General features: G+C 33.3%; 1 protein-coding gene across 6 annotated transcripts in view; it reads right to left on the bottom strand.

The window, feature by feature from the left end:
• Nucleotides 1-4738: 4738 nt before the first annotated feature.
• LOC137631216 (IQ motif and SEC7 domain-containing protein 2-like) overlaps nucleotides 4739-20809 on the bottom strand; it is a 374957-nt gene continuing 358886 nt past the window's right edge. For all 6 annotated transcript variants that reach the window (XM_068362970.1, XM_068362971.1, XM_068362974.1 and 3 more), the window contains exons 4-5: nucleotides 19332-19672; nucleotides 4739-12173 (exon numbers count right to left, since the gene is read on the bottom strand). In XM_068362970.1, coding sequence (XP_068219071.1) covers nucleotides 12111-12173; nucleotides 19332-19672 — 404 coding nt within the window. In that variant the 3' untranslated portion in view covers nucleotides 4739-12110. The remainder of the gene's footprint in view (nucleotides 12174-19331; nucleotides 19673-20809) is intronic.

The following is a 20809-nucleotide window of genomic DNA, read 5'->3' as shown; positions in this document are numbered from 1 at the left end:
CGTGATGTTAGCCGTCTTCTGCCTGGCAAGGAAGAGAAGATGGCATTTATCAGCAGTTCACCTTCAAAGGTTCCTCAATGTGACGGCAGACGCTCTATCCAGGCGAAAGCCGATAGAGACAAAATGGTCCCTAGACGCAGACTCATTCTCCTTCATCTCGGAAAAAGTCCTGGAACTGCAGATCGACCTCTTCGCAACAAGCGACATTAAGAAATTACCTCGTTATGTAGCTCCTTATGAGGACCCTCAAGCAGAAGCGATAGACGCCATGTCTCTCGACTGGAACAGATGGAATCGGATCTACCTGTTTTCACCAACCAATCTCCTGCTAAAAGTCCTTGACAAGCTAAGATCCTTCAGAGGAACAGCTGCAGCAGTGGCCCCCAAATGGCCCAGAAGCAATTGGTTACCTCTAGTTCTAGGATTGAAACTGAAGCTGTTTCCTCTGCTGAACCCAGTTTTATCCCAACAGGTTCAGAAGTCGACTGTTTACACTTCATCCTTGAGAACCTCATGATTTTCTCTCCCTAGCAGCGAAGAAAAGGTTTGAGATCTCAAAGGACAAAATGGACTTCATCGAAGAATCCAAGTCAAGTTCAACTAGGAAACAATATGAATTGTCTTGGAAAAAGTGGGTTTCCTTTGTGAAAGCAAGGAAACCAACAGAAATATCAATAGATTTCTGTCTTTCTTTCTTCATCCACCTACACAAACACGGCCTGGCTTCCACCACAATAACTGCGTGTAAGTCGGCTCTGACTAGACCTTTTCTGTACGCCTTTCAGGTGGACCTCACAGGTGAAATCTTCAATTAGATACCAAAAGCATGTGCTAGACTCAAGCCGGCAACCCCTCCAAAGCCCATAACATGGTCGTTGGACACAGTCTTGCACTATGCTTTGAATCTGAACAATGAGGATTGCACCCCAAAAGATCTAACACAGAAGTTATATTTCTGTTTGCAGTAGCCTCAGGGGCTAGAGTTAGTGAAATAGTGGCCCTATCCAGAAATGAAGGCCATAATCAGTTCCTAGACACAGGAGAACTGAATCTCTTCCCTGATCCTGCCTTTCTCGCCAGGAACGAGCTACTCACCAAAAGGTGCGGTCCTTGGAGAATCTGCCCACTGAAGGAAGAAGTCTCTCTATGTCCAGTAGAGTGTCTCAAAGTCTATCTTCGAAGAACTTCAGACTTCAAGGAGGGACAGCTCTTACGAGGCGAAACCTCAGGATCAAACTTATCCGTAAGACAACGGAGAGCGAAACTCACCTACTTTATTCGCAGCGCGGATCCTGCCAGCAAACTCGCAGGTCACGATCCAAGAAAATTTGCTTCTTCGTTGAATTTCTTTCAACACATGGACTTTGAGAGGCTCCGCTCATATACGGGAACGAAATCATCCAGAGTCTTCTATAAACATTATGCGAAGCAAGTGCACGAGATAAAACACTTTGTGGTGGTGGCAAGTAGTATCATAAAACCTGTCGTCTAGTGCTGCGATGAACAGTGGACTGTTTTGGGACTTAACAGTGTATCGGGTGTATAGGTATTAATACCTTCGAGTGAAAATCACTATGGTGATTAATAGACTGCAGAATCTAACCAATAACACCAGTGCCGTGTGAACATTTGAACACAGTGTTGATGCATATCCAACATCTGAGTGAAACTAGACATGTTTAGCTTCACATTCATCTGAGTGGCATTTTTATAATGCATTCATATATGTATATTCTTCCCTTACAGGTCAGAAATATATATAACCATGATGTTGATCTATGCAAGGTTAGACTTCTACTTATGATGTATACATTTACAATTTATTTTGCTTATGAAAATAAATAGAAAAATGTATCTGCGTCTTCTTTTAACACTCAGTATATGAAATAAGAGAGTCCAGAGTTTTATTCTATTCCTTTAAATAGAATCTTGATCATACCGATATCCAAAGCACGAAAAGGTAATCTCTAGAAAGTTTCCCTTGCGTCCTTTCGGATATACAAACTTTGAATCCTTATAGTCGAAGTCGACACTTTCCCTGCAGGGGCAGGGGGCAGGAAGCCCTAAGCTAGTTCCAAGCTTTGTGGATATGACAAATAACTGTAATGTCATATATACGGGTCTAGCAGACCATATAAGGAACTCATTCAAAGTAAAGGCACTTATACAAACCCACGGATTTTGAGCAAAGCGAAAAATCTATTTTTGGGTGAGATAGCCATGTCGTCCTGATGGACCCACCCTTCTTTCTTAAATGACCCCACCCGAAACTAATTTATCTGCGGCTATTCCAGCCTAAATGCAAGTTAGGAATGATGGCCCGTAGTAGTACGGAGAGGAGGTCCACCAGATACCTTGATAACGGCTCCCCTTTCGTTCGCCACTCTTCCCCCCTTAAAGAGTTAAATCTATTCGGGGTGAAGATTGCTATGTGTCGTATCTAAAAATACGTCCCCTGATATTATGCGATATCCTTAAAGGATACTCTCGCCAGGAGTTAGAATTCTGGAGACCTATGGTTAATTTTCTGGGAGTATCACTGTAGCAAATATCCCTTAGAAAGCTACCTAAAGGAACCTTCCATCAGGACGACATGGCCGAGCCAAAAAAACCACATACAATGCATAGCTGACAATGAATGAGCAAAATAATCCACAAATATGTAACAAGTGGACAAAAAAGTAAATCAATAAGTGTGATAAATATTTCTAGCATACATATAAGAGAGGGAGTTAAATATAGGTACCTGATTTGACATATCAACCACATACAGTTGCATGTCAATGGCAGGAGTTCCTAGGAATTAATAGATCTCTCTTACCATACGTAGCCCAGATATCAATACTTTTTAAGGCACAGCATTTGGCTATGGATTTTAATCAATTGATACTTCACTTGGGAATATTCATTCTTATGTCTCTTTTATCAAAACTCAAAGATTTCCTCTCAATAACCATACAATATGAACCCTTATTGTTTGCCAGAAGAAATAAAGAAGGGCCATTGGACAACGGAAATTGGTTGCCTCAATGCCTGTTTACAGCCCAGGTCCTGCACAAGTTTTTGATTTACATGGGTAATAATTTCTTGCTATAACAATGTTTTTTTTTTTTCCCCGGAAAGATGATTTTGTCAACTCTCTCTCATCAATGAATGGAGGTGCTAGATATTAGTAGGCTTTTAGGGAATGTGACCCTTTGTTGGCTTGGTATTTACTCATAATGATCCTTAGTAGCAGAAATGCGTGCATGTGTATGAATGATTTTTTGTTGCACTGCACCTCTATTAGTTTTTATTTTGGTAGAGATATTTTTTAGAAGCTCAAAAAAATAAACAAATAAAAAAATCCAATACAAAATATCAACTTCAATCCATAAAGTTTTGCATTTATCTTTACTGATTCTACTCACCTGATTCTTAAATATAAGTAAATATTCAGAAGCTGGTGATTATTAGTACTGTAACTGTACTGTTTTCTAGTGTTACCATGTTGTTTGCAGTCATGAACATCTTAGCTTTAATGGACTCCACATGGTTTTTGATGTTATATATATAACTTCCTGTTTTCTTTGATCCTCGGGTAGGGTATCCATTGATCATTTCAAACCTAGGAGCTTTCAGCTGGATACAGATTTGCATTCCGATCTGCCAATTAAAGGTATCTTTGGTCAATTTATCCATCCCACACCGGTTGATTTGGCCTAATTAGAAGTAATGGGTTTTCTATAAACAATGTTATATCTATTAATAAAATTATATTGCACATCAAAGATATTACTGATTTATAAAAAAAATTTAAATTTACCTACATCTTTGACACCTAATAAAACTCATTTGGTATCAGCACTCAAATAACACCACTGGCTACCCACTATACCGCGATGAAACATATTTGGCATCACTACCCAAATAACATTGCTGGCTACCTACCAGTACTGCGATGAACCTAATTTGGCATTAGCACCAAAATAATATTTCCAGCTACCCAACGGTGTACCTACCAGTTTCCTATGAAGCTACAATATAAATTACCTTCACACTACCAGTTGTCAAGTCCATTAGGTTCGTTTACTCAAGTTTATGAATTGATTTCAAAATCATGGAATGCTGTTAAGATTGAAATAGAGGTCGAATGTTTGAAATTTAGTCAATAACACGTAGTATAGTTTAAAAAAAAACAATTTCACAACAGTAAGAATACTAATTTTTAAATTTGTGGATGAAAATTAAGATTAAAAACTATTATTCTCATTTTCTATTCTTCTTCTGTTAAAATATTTTTTCTATGGAAAATTATTTTTTTTCATGTTTAGTAGTGGGAAAATTTATCTACTCATAAAGAGGGTTACACCTAGACAAGTTGTGAAGCTTATACACTGAGTAACATGAAAATTTTTCCTGCAAATCCATTTCTTGCAATCACAATTCAATCCTCCAGACCTAGTGCATGAAAAATTCTTGTCACAAATTACATAAAAAATTACAGTACTTATACTGTATTTAACTACTATAAAAGCTTCTACTAAATTTCTAATCCATTAATCAATGCAAAATTATATTTTGTTAAATAACAGTTACCATGAATTCTTGAAAAGGATGGGCAGTAGGATGCAATTAATATCCAATAAAGCATAATCAACTAGACATTGCAAAATTTATGATTATAACCATTTAGTTTTGAAAAAACTGCACCAAAAATACTGGTTAAATAAAAGGATGAAATGAAAAGAAACACCAATTTCTATGTAATAATTTTATTCTATATCTATGTACAGGTTGTAAGGACAGGTCAGACACCAGTAAATGGGGTCATCATTGTATCGGGATGTGTACAGTAATATGTAGCTTGATCAATAAAGGTAATAACATCATTATGTATTTCAGTGAAGTACAGCTTTCTCATTAACATCAATAGTGAAAAAGAGGCCTCCAATGAAATGTCTTTTACGACACTTTAATGATCTCACTACACACTGATAATTCATCAACAATGTCATCACCTTGCTACAATGCAACAATGTATTGCAGACCTCTGTACAGTGCTGTATAAACCTTTATTCACACTTACCCTTTCTCATGCAGCAGGTTAGACAGGTGATAGGGAATAGGTAAGGAATCCAATTTGAAATGATGATGTTCTTAATCATTAGCAGCTAGTAAATGCAATTAGATAAGAACGTGATGACACTGTGTTTGATCTGCTAAGTTGAAAGGTTATGTATTGGGCGACCTGGGAGTGGATGAGGTAAGCAGACTTGAATATGATTATCACATTTTAAAAAGAGGAATTGAGATAAAATGAGTAATAATTTGTGTGATGCATAGTAAATGAAAAAGTAATCACCATACTTTAAAAAAGTATAAAGTATGAATTGCACATGTTACAGATAATTTGAAAAAGGCATCTGTATAACTACAATTACGCATATGTTTACAACTAACAAAATTAAATAAAACATGAAACCTACACCTCTAATGTGCTGCAATTGCCATGTAAAAGACAATAATATTTCTATATAAAAAATGTTTTACCTTAAAATATTACAACTGCAACGTATTTTTTTCAATTTAAATATTCAAAGGTCTTCTTACCTCATCCCCAATCGAGATGCATTCGGTTGGTGCTTCAAAAACAATACCGGTAATGTTTGTACAACTCAACGATGGCTGGTTTGATTGACTTGTTTTATTATTATTCTTATGCAAAACCAGAAATGTGACTCTGTGGCTTATTGAGTGACCCAAAACACTGTGTGAGGTAGACTCTGCCTGTCTCAGCCCACCTCTTTTGTACTGTGGCGGTGAATGGAGCCATATTTTCTGGTACTATTTATGTCCCCATATCCTCAGATAGTGAAAATTTATTTGTATTATGCTCAACAACAAGCTCTCACAAAAAAACATGTAAAAACTTTAACCAACTTTGATATAAAGAATATCAACCTCCAGTGCAATTTAAAAATATATGAGACAAAATTCTTATTTCATTCCTTTCTCAAAAGACTCTGTGTGTTGCTGGCTGCATACAAATAAAACCCACTATAATAAAGGGCCTAAGTAACCTTGAAAACTCTGGCTTTTATATTTTTTTTACTCTCTGTCTTTGTTCCAGCAATACTGGGTAGATTATCAAAGTACAGTGCACTAAATATCTTTCACACGTCGTTAATCACATCTAGTCCTTTATATTGCAAGTATTTATAAACATATCTTCATATATGTATGCAGACTAGAAAAAAATCATATAATTTTATACATACCATTCAATCTCCATTTGTGCACTGTAAGAAATCTTGACATCTCCCAAATACATGACTACCTGACTTGTGATTATCTTTTCCTGACAATTGCTATTTTTCCCGATACTTTTTCATTCAAAAAAGCACTATCACATTTACTTTTCCCGAATGTCTACTATCATTCACAATACCATTTATCTGACAAAGTTTCCAAAATGCTCCATATGAAACTTGATGCAAAGCATTTGTCAAAGTTCCATTTAATGATAATAACATCAGAAATACAATAAGTGTTTTCTTTTGACTTGCTGTTAGAGTAACTTTTATTTTCTTTCTTACTTTGTGGTTTGAGTAAATGCAAGGGGGTAAATAATAAAATATAATTCTAAAAATTACAGTACCATAACCAACACAATGTAAAACCTCTTGCCCCTTGAAAAGTATGAAATTAATGCAAATTGCAAGATTACTGTGATATAAAGTAACGTTAAAACACATTAAAAAATTTAAAGAATCATCCATGGTATTTATTTTTTCTTTTTAATACTGAAAACTACAAGAAAGAAATTTATATAGGGACAGTTAACAGTTAGAGGAAGGTGTCTTTAAAATTGACTAATTACTGAACATTCCCAAAATAAAGCTTTTAAGCAATAAAAATCATAAATACAATCATGTATAGACAATACCCTATAGACCACTATACAAAACGTAGTCAGTAGCATTATATAACTGGGATAGTTCCTGTAAGATGTATGAACAGAGTATATAAAAATATATATGCTTGTATATTACTATTTACTTCCTTGCATTTATTTCTTTATCTAAAAAACCTCCATGTATTCTTCTTTCCCATATCTAAACTTGACTAAACTCTTTGACAACCTTGTACAAATACCCTTCTAAAATGAGACTTCAAGTCAGTACCCAATAATTCACAAGTCAAGTGATCATTAACATCACTTTCTTTCCTAAGATTACCCCAGAACTTCATTCCGAAGCGAGATTCAAACTGACTTCACTGTGGGCTAAATGCATTTAAAACACAACAGATTATTATGACATTTAAACACTATATATGGAAACAAACAGGACTGATAAAGAATGTTAATAGTATACCTGATAATAGGATATCCATAGCAATATAAAGGATGAAAACTATCAGCAAATGTCCATGTCAACAACATAACAGATATGGTATTTCTACCAATAAAGAATATAGTAGGTCCACTTCACTGATATGAAGCACTCCTTTAAACCCATAAAACGGGACAAGGTTCACAGGTCCACTAAAATAATGGCAATAATCAACACTGGATAACAAATTTGCACTTATTATATGACAACAAAAGTCTTAGCAAATCTTCAAGTCACTACCTGACAATTTTTGTCTCAATCCAATAACATCACACAATATTTCTTTTCTCAAATTCAAGATGTTGTCTGAAATTTCAAAAAGAAAAATTTAGAAAAAATTGAAAGGCAGTGACTAACAGAAGTGCCTTTTGTCAACGTTATGCACTTGCCCTTTTCACCTCGCATTCAAAAAAAAATTTCGTTTTCTCGCTCACAGTTTTAGCACTGTTTATTTTTCTTATTATGATTTCACTGTCCCCATCTTTCATAGGGTATTTTCAGTTATGTATATAATTCACCGGTTTAGGAATCCCATTTCTGGTCTTTCGCATTACTGATGTGTATTTTTTCTTAAATCTTCAAATATTTATTTTGTGCTTTCATCACAATTAGCTTTTTGACACAAAGTTTTGTCTTGCACAAACACTGATTTATTTCTTCAGCCACCCTTTTCCATTTTCTGCCAAAAGAATGCCTCCTCCTGGGTGCCACAATAAGGTCTTTATGGAGTAAGGGCATAAGGTCCAAAGTCTCAGGAAAAGGGTCGTATCTCTAAGGGAAGGAGCGGGCTGCAGTCCTTACAGTGAGTAACCACACCTCGTAAATCATGCATCCAAATTTGGAGTTATAAAACACACAAGTTCTTCACCAAATAAAAAAGTGCTGCTTAATAAAATATGGGTGTGAAATAGCCATAATCAAAAAATATATGTCCATTTCCAAAGCAAGATAACCCTAGTGTTTACACCAGAGAAGAAAATTCCAATACTATTTGTGCCGTCACAAAAAATATCACTAGATAGAGGAATTCTCTAATGCCATGCAAAAAGGTTCACTTCACAAATACAGTAGGAATCTTGGAGTGAAAATAACCTGAAAATGATTACTGTGTCCAGTCAAAAATAGCATAATGCTGAAAACAAGCAATATTATATAACAGAAATAATGAAAACAAAAACGAATTAAGTTCTACCCAGGTACACACAATGTCTAAACACTCATGGGTTATGCAGGATTCTTTGCCCAAGACTAGTTGCTGTGTCACTCTACAGTGAATACTGGTTTTGGATTTGCCAACTTGTTTTGACAGTCGTCATGAGCCAGTATATAACTGGAGCTCTTTTATGAATTAAGAATGGTCTTCTCATTGATTCCTGTATTGGTTAAGGTGAAGGAAAATTGTAAAATGAGAGCCTCGAAGTACAATAAACCTACCCGTAATAAATATGGCTAAACTGAAAAATTAAAAAAAAAAATATATGAACAGCATAAAAGGAAAGAAAAGAGTTTGACCAACTTTTCTCTCATAATCTCTTACGAATGACAAGGGATTACAGAGTATCGATTATAAATTTTCTGCAATATTTACCAAACATTGTAAGTGCACAGTCTAAAGCAGCTGCAAGATCGGTCTCGTATCATTCCATAAATAGAAACTTGCCTTTGTCACGAAAGTACAGTGTAATGCTAACAAATCATGAAAATTTTTACAAACTGCAGTCAGATACGCAACACAAGTTTGAATCAAAATGCGAGGGAGACTTCCATTTCCAAAGCTTTTCTTTATCTTTTGTTCCAGAAACTGACAATAAATTCTGATGCTAATCTTCTTTACTTCAAGATCAAAACAATTTAAAGCATAAAGTAAAGGTATCATTAAACTATTATATACCACTGACACAATTTTAAAATATCTAACCTTTAAGAAGTGTAAACAGAAAAAAAATTCTTAGTTTGTCATGTGTGCAGTAGTTGATATATTGCTCCAAGTGTGGAAGATGGAAATGTAACAGAAATAAGATGATGATAACATAAAATATCAGCAAACAAAAGGGAAAGGAACATTAAGAATAGTTAACAGCAATGATTTTTCCTCAGCTTGCCAAGGCACTTCCAAAGATTGAAAGATAACCAAAAAAACTGAAAGACAATCATAAAAAATAAAGCTGGAGAATATAGATATCAAAATCTGCTTTCCATCGGAAAATGTTTGGTGAATATACTTTTCGATTATTAATGTAAATTCAAATTTCTCTGTCAATTAGATGAAACCATTATAAATTTTGCTTCTCTTAATTGAATAAAGCATTTAAAATTCCCATTCGGAATTCCTCAATAAAGCCTTTTAGCTGATATTGTATTGTACTTGGTTTACAATTTAGAAAAAAATGTGGAGAAATACCCGCTTTTTAAAATCATATTAATAAAGATAACTAAGCTTTTACCTAATTTTGAATTAGTATAGTACGTATTAAGATCATCATCATCTCCTACGCCAACTGACGCAAAGGGCCTCTGTTAAACCTTGCCAGTCGTCTCTTTCTTGAGCTTTTAATTCAATACTTCTCCATTCATCATACAAATTATTATGATGTTCACCTATGACTTTTCCATCTTTTCACTTTATATTACTGTACATGGAATCTCCGGATCATTCAAGTTCCTTTAAAATCAAATAATCAAGAATAGCAAAGCTAAGTACAGAATGTGAATACTGTTGAGTGGCTGATGAAACTACCCTAAGACACCTTTTGTAAGAACAATGAGAAATTACCAAGAATTAAGGTACTGTATAATCATTCCTTCCTTCCAGCAAATGGATGGTTATTTTGTAATGTCAGTTTACAATAAGGACTTTGTCTATGTTCCTAGAAATGAATACTGTACTTAGCTAAAAACTTTATACTGTACTGCATTACATTAACACATGAAGATATTGCAATAGTTAAGATTAATGGATGTTTGGAATAAATAGTGTTTTTATAAACCATAGCAGTTTTCAAAAACACCTAAAAAAAAGTAGTTCGATCTTTGTAATTACCGGTAATCTATTAGGGAATTACATTATCCAGCAAGCAATTAAAATGAAAAAGGGTCACTTTTGATAAAATTCAAAGTTTAACCTTCAATTATTTGACTTTAGCTAACATATTTACTGCAAGCAAATTCTTTTTATTACATTCACTTGACCATCGTCAACTTCTATTACAAGATGTTTCAAGACATTCGTACAATCCAGCTGACATTACTGTGCTGTATATATAAGATCAAGTAGGTCTGATTTTAATGAGAACTAAATATATAATGAATAACTGTGATTTCTCCAGGCATCTTATATTGAAAACTATGAAATTCATCTGCCAAAGGGAGGGAATGAATATTGAAAAAAGAAAAAATGATGCAAAATAAACCAATACTGAACAAACTTAGAAAATAAATTTCTTACAACTGTTTATCGAAGCGCTACTTTAAACACCGAAATGAAATATATTCTGGGGTATCATATTTAAGACTAATGCGTCAGACACAAAGACAAAGCTTGTGCCAACTCAGTCAACTACTTATCACCAGTAGAAAAAAATTCCACACAAAATATGTAAGCTATTCAGTGGCCTTAAGCCTTCTGGTGAAAATAACAATGCCTTTTTATCATTACCTCAAGCATCTCATTTATTACAAATTTCAGCCTTATCCAATACACCTTTCTTTATTATTTATCAAATTCAAACCTGTCTGTGTAAGAGAAAAATAAAAAATATGCATATCCTGTGCATATATGAATCACTGTAAATAATTCAAAATGACAAAATAATAGTAATTATATTAAGACAGAACAAAACCCTGCACTGCATTATATAAAGCTGCTTTTTACATAACATTAATTAAATCGACCCATCAAAATTTACTTTCATCAAATATGATTGTGATTTGTATCTTTATTATTATCTTATCTCTCAAATATTGTACTTTAACTGGGCATCAATTAAAACCATGACCTTTTGCCACTACCAAAGAAGAAAAAGATTTCTTTCAATTTTCATCATTTGCTTCAATACTGCATACAGTCTACCATTAACCTGCAAGTACTGTATTTTACATATTAAATTAGGAATCAGGTACAAAATTGGGCAGATATACACGCTCTCACTCCTGGAACATCGGCTCGTTCACTCTTGTCCGCTTTCACTCTATGCTTGCACTTTTCATATTCTATGAAGCTACAGATGACAGTAAATCTCTATTGCAAAGATTATACAAGAATATTCACAGTCCCTCCACATTTGATTTTACAAGATCATTGCATGTTCTGTATACAAATCTAGCTGTCGTAACTCGTAAAATTTTCTCTCTGGCTTTCTGAATTTTCAATAGAACAGAAATTATCCACATAAAAATGAAAATATTAATTAGTCCCTATTGTTAAATGTAAAATTACTACACAGTGATATCTTGGGATGAAATCTTACCAATTTCTATACAGTATACAAAACAAAGCAGTGTGAGAAACTAAATAAAAACAGCTGTTTATCTCCCACTTACAATAAAATTATAATTTTGAAACTTTGGCCTAAAATAATAATGAACTGAGGGTGTACAAACCAATAAAATCTGTTTTGAAACCAGCAAAACAATTCTTGTCTTTGCTCAGTGTAACTTTGTTTCTAAAGTAGAAAACATATCTGCCCAAAAAAACTTGCTTGTGGGAACTAAATGTTGCCAGGTAGCTGCGGAAAACTAGCAGAATGAGAGGGAAAGTTCACCACCATTCCTCCACTGTGTCACCGCTCGATTTTTCATCTGAAAACGTGAAGGATTAATAGCCTTTTGAAATATAAAAAAAACTCCTCCTACCAAGTCTTAAATTAAGTAATAAAAAAAAGCTTAACTGAAAAGTAATCAATACAGTATTCAATACAACTGTACTGTAAAGGTACCTGAATGACATCTCCGTCTGAATTACTCAAAATATTACTTTAGTACTGTACTAAAGAAAGTAAGCACTGTACAAAAAGACACTGCTGCTGATATGGTGTTGAACTTTACCAAGTAAACAAAAAAATCACCATTATTAAAATTAATGTTGGCCATCTAAGAATCACCTTGAAATTACTAAAATAAAATAAAACTAATGGATGTATGTTTTCCTTTTGCATGTAGGTAAAGAGTTTCCTGTGGATTAATTGCTTCCTTACTGCAAATAATTTGAAATACAAGTACTGTACACTACATGCAAGCTATTTACATCTTTAGCTAATATTTGCCTATCTCTTTTGCTCTCTCATTCTCTCTCTCTCTCTCTTCACTGTAAAGGCTTTTCTCCTAATATAAACATTTCCTAAGTACAGAATAATGTTAATCAAAATCTAGTGATGTAAGGGGGTAGGAGTTATCTGATGAACACAAATATAGTAAAACCTAACGCGTTCTGCTGACAGAGCCTGATACTGCACAGCCAAAGTGGTCCATTCTGAATGGTGTTACATAAAACATCATGGAAACTAACATATTTTCCAAAAAGATCCTACAAACAAATATAACATACTTATGGGATCCCCAGCATTATCCTCACAATTGCAACTTGTGGAAGCTTTATTGATCTAAAATTAACACCCTACTGCACTATATTATTATATCCATATTAATTATGAAAAAGACTGGCTAGATGTTATCGAAAACAGTAAAAAAATAAAGCCTAATAAATCATAATAAACACATTAATAATGGAACATTTTTCCTTGTAGTTTTTAGACTATTTTTTTGACTTCATATAATTATCAGGTTTTACCCTCGCTTGCTCTATGAGATCTAGCCATTCTTAGTACTACAGAACTCATCATAATAAAAGGAATTTTGTATTCAACGATTTACAAATCAAACCTGACGGAGATGACTAGATTAACAGTTCATGGAAAAAAGAGAAGACCCTCAAATATATAAGGCTATTCCGAAGGGAAGACTTTAATATCTATGGATAAAAAAGAACCACTTTACTTCTCCTAAAAAAATTAAATTCAATACATTGGCCAATCTTTGTACATTTACAGTACAATGTAAATAAGATTCCCTATTCAAAAGTACACGGATACTGTATTATGAGAAACTTATGTTATAGCTGTAATTTTAGACTAGATATTACAACCTAAAACTTATTACAGAGGATGCACTGTATATTACTGAATTCTTTATCTTTCACTCTACAGCAAAGATGAAATTATACGGCCGTTAATGTTTCAATCATCGGAAATTTCTTTAAGAACCGCACAATGTAGAGCTACATATTAAGTAATACTTTCTCACACTTCAAAAAATAGGGGAACCCTCTAAATTTTAGTTTTAAAAACTGAAATTTCAACTAACTTGGTGGTATACAAAGCATTTTGTCAAATATCTCTAAAACTGGTGGTGGGATATCAGTTGCGATGTACAATTAAACAGTACAATTTTCATGTCCTTTACAAAAAAAAAAAAAATCTGACGGGCCCAATACTATGAGTCTACAAATGCAACTTTGTGGTCACTTTAAAGTAAATAGATTAATAATAATTTCTACTGCACACACAAATATAGAAAATAGAAAATACTGTGAAAATTTAATAGCAGCATCCAAAAATGGCAGAGAAGTGAGAGGCATAACAAGCAATGACAACCAACCCAGATGAACAGAGCAAGGGATGATGTATAACTGATAAGTATATGAAGTTTTGAAAGTATGAAACTCATCACTGAAGAGTAAAGAGACTGTACATTTTTTTGTTTCCATTTATAAGGTTATCAACTCTATTCCTTGTGTACAACTTATTCAAAAGGTACTGATACAGTACTTAGTAAAATTAATTGCTTGCATAAAATGCAATATTCTTTAAAACTAGTGACATCCAGCTTGTCTTGCGCCACTTCATCTCTGCATTTAATTCTCTTCGGAAATTAAAATTACATCTAATTTGCATTTTAATTCTCAAACAAACCATTTTAACTGGACAGTCTCTATTAACTGAATATACTGCAAAGCAGTTTTCTCATTTTTTCCTTGACTAACATAAAAATTTTAAACTTTACTCCAACTTGATCTTTGCCTGAAAAAGTCTCAGGTTTAGTCTGTGTATTGTTTGTTGAATATTATTGCACTTAAGAGCCATATATAAATTTAGGAAAACAACTGTGACCATTAATCCTGCCACATCATTATTACATTATCATCTGCATAATGTACCTTACCATCTGATGTGACGGTAAAATAACAAAGCAAGTTTCAAAAGAATAGGCTTTCGAATAACCTCATCGGATAGTTTTCATAAAAAAACTAAATTTTCTTCTTTTTTTGTAAATTGCCAACAATATCTATGACTGCTTTTTCTGCAATTTGTTTATCTGGTTAGGTATGTATTTTCCTTGTAAAATTAATTTTTTTCTAACCTGCTCGGATATGAGAAACCTGAGAGAGCAGGTGCAGCACTTCAAAGACAAAATAAAAGTACATAATGTTCCCAATGAATATGTATGAATACCGGTATATATTCTGCTTACATGTAATCATTCTGAAAAGAATGAAAGTAATAAAAATATTTATTTGGCAATGTATTGTACATTTCTAGCGTTAACATCCTGTGCTATCAAGAAACAAAAAGCCCTTTAAAATCAAACCCTTAACCCAATTGGAGAAATTATGTTGTAACTTATTTTTTAAATGGCTGCTCAAGTACATGATGACAATTATCAATGCGACTTGTGAGGCTATTTAGAAAAGAAGTAAAGGTATGCCACATAAACCAATGTGTTGCCATGAGGAAGAATCTACAAAGCAAACAATTACAAGTTAAAGTGCACTCTAAATTATAATACAAAAATCTAACAGAAAGTGGAAGCAAGAACTAAAAGCATAAGCCTATTAATCGTAGTGTATGTAGTGAGGATACAAAGTAATATAAATTACAGTATGTGAAACGAAGAGAAATGGTTAAGCAATTGTGATTTTAATGCATGAGGTTTTCAATTTGTCAGCATTTAAAGATTTCCACTCGTTAGCTACAAAAGAAATTTAGTTTCCATTTACATACATATTGATGTATAAACATTAAAAATGAGAATGAAGACTCTAAACATGACTGTAAAAATTCACTGAGAAAATTTCATAACTATCAAATCAGGGGGACAGCTTTCATAACATATTTTGGTTGTATTCAACAGATGCTATTACATAAGACAAAATTTAAACAAAACTTCTTTCTATCAAACAAGATATTAAATGATGGGAAATATGGTCCTCCCCAGCAAAACTTTTATACAATATTTACAGAGAATGACTAAATTCTGCATATGCAGCAAATCTGATTGCAGTTAGACAATCATTTAAATATAAAGCATTATCACTGACCTAGTTACAAATCCAAGAAAACCTTTTCCATTTCAAAGCTGACATTGACCTGGATAATTCAATCTTCTAGTAAGCATTTACAATGGCAGACAGAGCTAATTATTAACATTTTTTTCACATACAGTGCAAACTGCATACAGCTCTTTATTTTCTCTTAACTACAGCTGAGTCATTAACTTAACATTCAGATTTTCTTATAATGGAGGCAGCTCAGTTTTAAAAATCAATTTCAATGCTAAATTACATATAGTTGCATTCACTGGCATTAAAATGCAATAAAATCTACCCAACTAGCAAAGTAATAAAATTTGCTTTCACTGTCACATAGAAAATTCTAAAACATTGCTAACTACCATACAAGTAAGAAAAAACTATAATGTAATCCCCTAGCCACCTTTATGAACAACTAATGAGGCATTCAATTAAATGAAAATTGTGGTGACAATACACAAAATCACAAAATTGCAGCATTCTATTTACTTCATAAGTCATATTACACTCTTACTAGCGTTGGCTTTAAAACAAATGCAGCAACTAGCATGGTACAATTTTATGAATCAGGTCAGGAGAAATCCAGGAATAAATTAATATTTTACAATCTATAATTGCATCTCAACAGCATGAAAATTACTTTTGGAAGAAAAATAGAAGGTATTCATCACTGCATAAGTAATGGGTGCGTAAATCTAACCAAAATAAACTACGCAAAGCATTAAAACTGTCTTCGTCTTCATGTCATAAAATGAACAAATAGTTACGGTAAATGACAGAAATTACTGCAAAACTAGACATGGGTGAACACTTGGTGTAAAATTAATCAATACTTTCTTCAATATTTGTTAAACTATCGCAGATTTTACTTTATAGGTATTAAAAGAACATAGCATTAAAGAGGTACAGTACTAGACTCTGAATTAGGAAGTTTTCCATTTACAAAAATTTTAATTTTCTTGAACTTAATGATTTTGCACACTCAACCCTTGACAAGAGACAAATCTGCATTTTGAGTACAGTACAACCACCAGGGGAGTTCAAAGCACAATGAAATTCAACCAATTGATTAACAATGAAGTTACACATCATTCTTGACCTCTGCGTATTAACAATTGGGATATTTAAGCTTCACCTTAAAATCTTTCGTCATTGAAAACATGCATACATTCTCACACTCAAAATGCTACTTTATTATATTCACTCACACATGGGATTCAACTAAAGGTAAGAGTGACAATTATTCATTTACCTAAATTACAGAAATTTGTAATCCAATCATAAAAGTCAAATAATTTACACTTACTATTGTGAAATAAATGTTGACTAAATGGATGATGAAAAGAAATATAGGAGTTACGTATTCTACAGGAAGAAAACAATTATTCAAGAGTATAACTATGGAAGAGCTTGTGCATTAACAACAATTGAACCATTTTGGGAAAATATTTTAAGCATATTGCAGATCGAATGCAGTGTTGAAAAACCAATCTAAAACAAAGGTTGAGAATAATCTTTTGATGTACATTTGCAAGCTACACTGTCCTACAATTCTTGCAATAAAGTAAAAAATACATTTTTACTATGAAGAGTTAAAAAATATTACAGAAGATAAATAAATTAATATTCAGAAAATTATATGAATAAAAACAACTACACTACTAAGCATAAACTTAAAAAAGTAAGGCCAGTTCTTATAAAGACAAATTTCTAACATTTCTCACATATAAATAGATCTTTCAGGAATGTATACTGTATGTTATTCAGTGAAATAACACTCATGAAAGTAGTGCCTGCAATGTGTGAAATGCATAAAACATTCAATATGAACGTTTGTTACAGAATATACAAAAGGAGAGAGAAGAATTCCTTATCTTTTGTCAAAAGAAAAATAGAAGAGAAAAACGGACATGACTGGAACTGCTCCCATGTGATCAATTCAGTGAATAATAGCTACTGTAAGAAATACTGTAGATAATTTACTTTAACAAGGTTAACACACTTATGAATAGAGTATGGTTAGCTCATGTACAGCCACAATGTTCCGTACTATATAGTAATCGCTAAGGAGCTCCAGGAGCGCTACAGTTGGTTTTCATCAGGAGAAGGCTGTGTACTATATAAATCATTGGTACTTAAGCACTTTATAAAACACTGATGTGACACAAGGAATAAACTGTACAAATCCCCAACCTAATCCTTTCCCTTGTACTTTTAGCTGTCTCCAAATGCCTCCTACTGCAATGGTTTTCAGTTACAGAACAATATCCATCCACTACAGTAAAACCACCCTCCCCATTTTGCACTTTTGGCTATCAAACCAAAAGTGTGTAACAGAATTAGAAAAAAAAAACAAGATCTGGATGTATTTTCTGATGTCATCAGTGCAGCTACTTCTCACTTTAGTATTGTATTCTAATCAATTTCATGCGATGACAATACAGTATATAGTACAATGTATAAAAAATAAAAGCAATTTGCTTTCATCATCTGAAAGCCTTTCCTACTGATCAATTAATCTTCAGTGAGAGAGGCTAATGAACACAGCCCTGTTCTATGGCAAAACCATATTATCATATGCAAGATTCATATGATGGTGTTTGGGACAGCTGCCAATGTACCAACTAAACTCAATTTGATAGTTGCATTAAACTTTTTCTACTTAACAGTATTTTCCTTTTTAATCCAAGAGTAAATTGAATATTTTCATATTAAATTCAAATCAATTGAAACTAACAATCAATCAACAATATGAATTTTGATTTGTACACTGAAATGAATTCCTCAATATGTTAATTTCTTATGTCTGACTGTGATGTTCAAAATTCTATTGATAAAAAACTACTGTAAACGTAAGATTACTTGATATACTTTCATGAGTTAACATTAAAAGAAAAAGTATTTCTACCATAAATGGAAGCTTCTAAACTTAAATAAATTAATAAATAGACTACCATTGGAAAATAAAGATTTCTTAGGTACTGTACGTCTTAAATTACAGAATGTGAATAACAACATAAAGTGCAGAAACTAGACACTCAAGAGCACCTAAGTGCTGCAAATGTAAACCAGTGCTACAGTATGCAAATAGGAACATATGAATGCTGTACAGTACATAACAGATAACCAGTATAAGAGAAAAAGGGTATTTTGTAACCATTCTAAAAATAGAGATTGATGCACAGGAGTAATTAAATATCTTGCTTTTCTAGAAGGCAATTGCATCAGAATCATCAAAATATCAACATATTTCAAATACTGTACAATATGGTAGTAACAGAAACTAGATACAAATACAAAATTTGTGTGATGAGTGAAAGACAACAGATTTTTTTCCTTAGAAAATCATAAACTGTACATTAAATATACCATTAAGTCCTGAACTATACTGACAGTAACAGTGACATTTTTTTCATAGCTTTCTTCATTACAGAGAAAGAAGTTGAAACAAACAGCTCTAGCAGAGAATACAATGAAGAGTGAAATAAATTTTACTGTACCTAAGAAGGGTACTTACTGCCTTGGGGTTTACAGAGAAATTTTTGAGCAATGAAAAAAGAAAAAGATTAACCAAGCTTGGTATCTATGATTACCTGTTGCATTTTCTCAAAGTCTAGACATGGGCGGTGCATCTGGTGAGGACGAGGTGTCTGTCTGTGTCTCTTACGAGGTGATGCAGCCCTGGCTCCACCCTCTGCCCTAGGAGTGCTTCCACCCTCACTACTACCAGTGGCACCTTCAGGTGAACCACTGCCACCTGTGGCTCCACCAGCTGATAATAGATTTTCTCGTCCACTGCTGGCTAAACTAAGCATTTTCGTGGGTGGAGATACAGAACGTAAGGGTTTGTGAGCCTCAAGGGGAGGGGAGGTTCTAAACTGGACGGGTGGGCGTGACCCGGTGGTCAACACACATACTTCCTCGTCACTGCTTCCTGTAAAAAGAAATTCCTCCCTTTAAAATACAGTATTATGTCATAATAAAATATAAATGTATAAATGAAGTGATGATATTAACACTTATAAATTTTGACAAGGACACTGATCTTAGTCACAATAAAACCATCATCTCTGCATAAATTTACTATATAGTTTTCTCACAAGAAGTTGGAGAAGAATTCTCTTGTTCTGCTCTGTTTACTGTTGTAAAATTATCCAGGTATTTTGTCATGAGTAAAAGCAAGTGTCTGTAATTTGTATGAACACCAATTATGGGCAAGTAGAATAAATCTGTAAGTAAACAGATATCGTGGTATTTATTTATCATCATTTCAAAAACTTGGCATTTTTAATAAAAGATTCTCAAGAAAATATCACCTAGGGATTTTAACATACATGAATATGATTCTTACTATGTTGTCCTGACACAGCAGATACAGTATTACAAACCATTTTTCAAATACAAACAAAAATATTGTATTGTAAACTTTGCAGCACAGGATGCTTATAGAACACCCAAATTCATATAGAGATGAATCAGAACTATCTCAAAGAGGGCTAGAGTTAATATTACTAAATTTGGCTAAGCTCTGAGAGATTATCAGGTACCCATGGAAATATGGGTTTTGGGTAGAACTAAAATTACAATCAACATGGAATTCATGTCTGGTTTGTTGTATTTTTTTCTCTATTAGTTACCAGGATTATCCAAAAAAACTTTGAGTGTGAAATTTTGTAAAGTTCTAACTAGAGGTAAGATTTGTAAAAAATTAAAATGTTATTTATAAGGAGAAAGGTAGCACAGAATGCATTATAGAACACCCAGATTCATATAGGGATGAATCAGAACTATCCCAAAGAGGGCTAGAGTTAATATTACTAAATTTGGCTAAGCGCTGAGACATTATCAGGTACCCATGGAAATACGGGTTTTGGGTAGAACTAAAATTACAATCAACATGGAATTCATGTCTGGTTTGTTGTATTTTTTTTCTCTATTAGTTACCAGGATTATGCAAAAAAAACTTTGAGTGTGAAAGATTGTAAAGTTCTAACTAGAGGTAAGATTTGTAAGAAATTAAAATGTCATTTCTGGGTCAACCTGTGACGCCCGGTGAAAAGGTCCTTCTTAT

Source organism: Palaemon carinicauda, chromosome 39 (assembly GCF_036898095.1).
Source record: "Palaemon carinicauda isolate YSFRI2023 chromosome 39, ASM3689809v2, whole genome shotgun sequence".
Lineage (NCBI taxonomy): Eukaryota > Metazoa > Arthropoda > Malacostraca > Decapoda > Palaemonidae > Palaemon > Palaemon carinicauda.
This window is presented reverse-complemented; position numbering and strand designations above follow the sequence as displayed.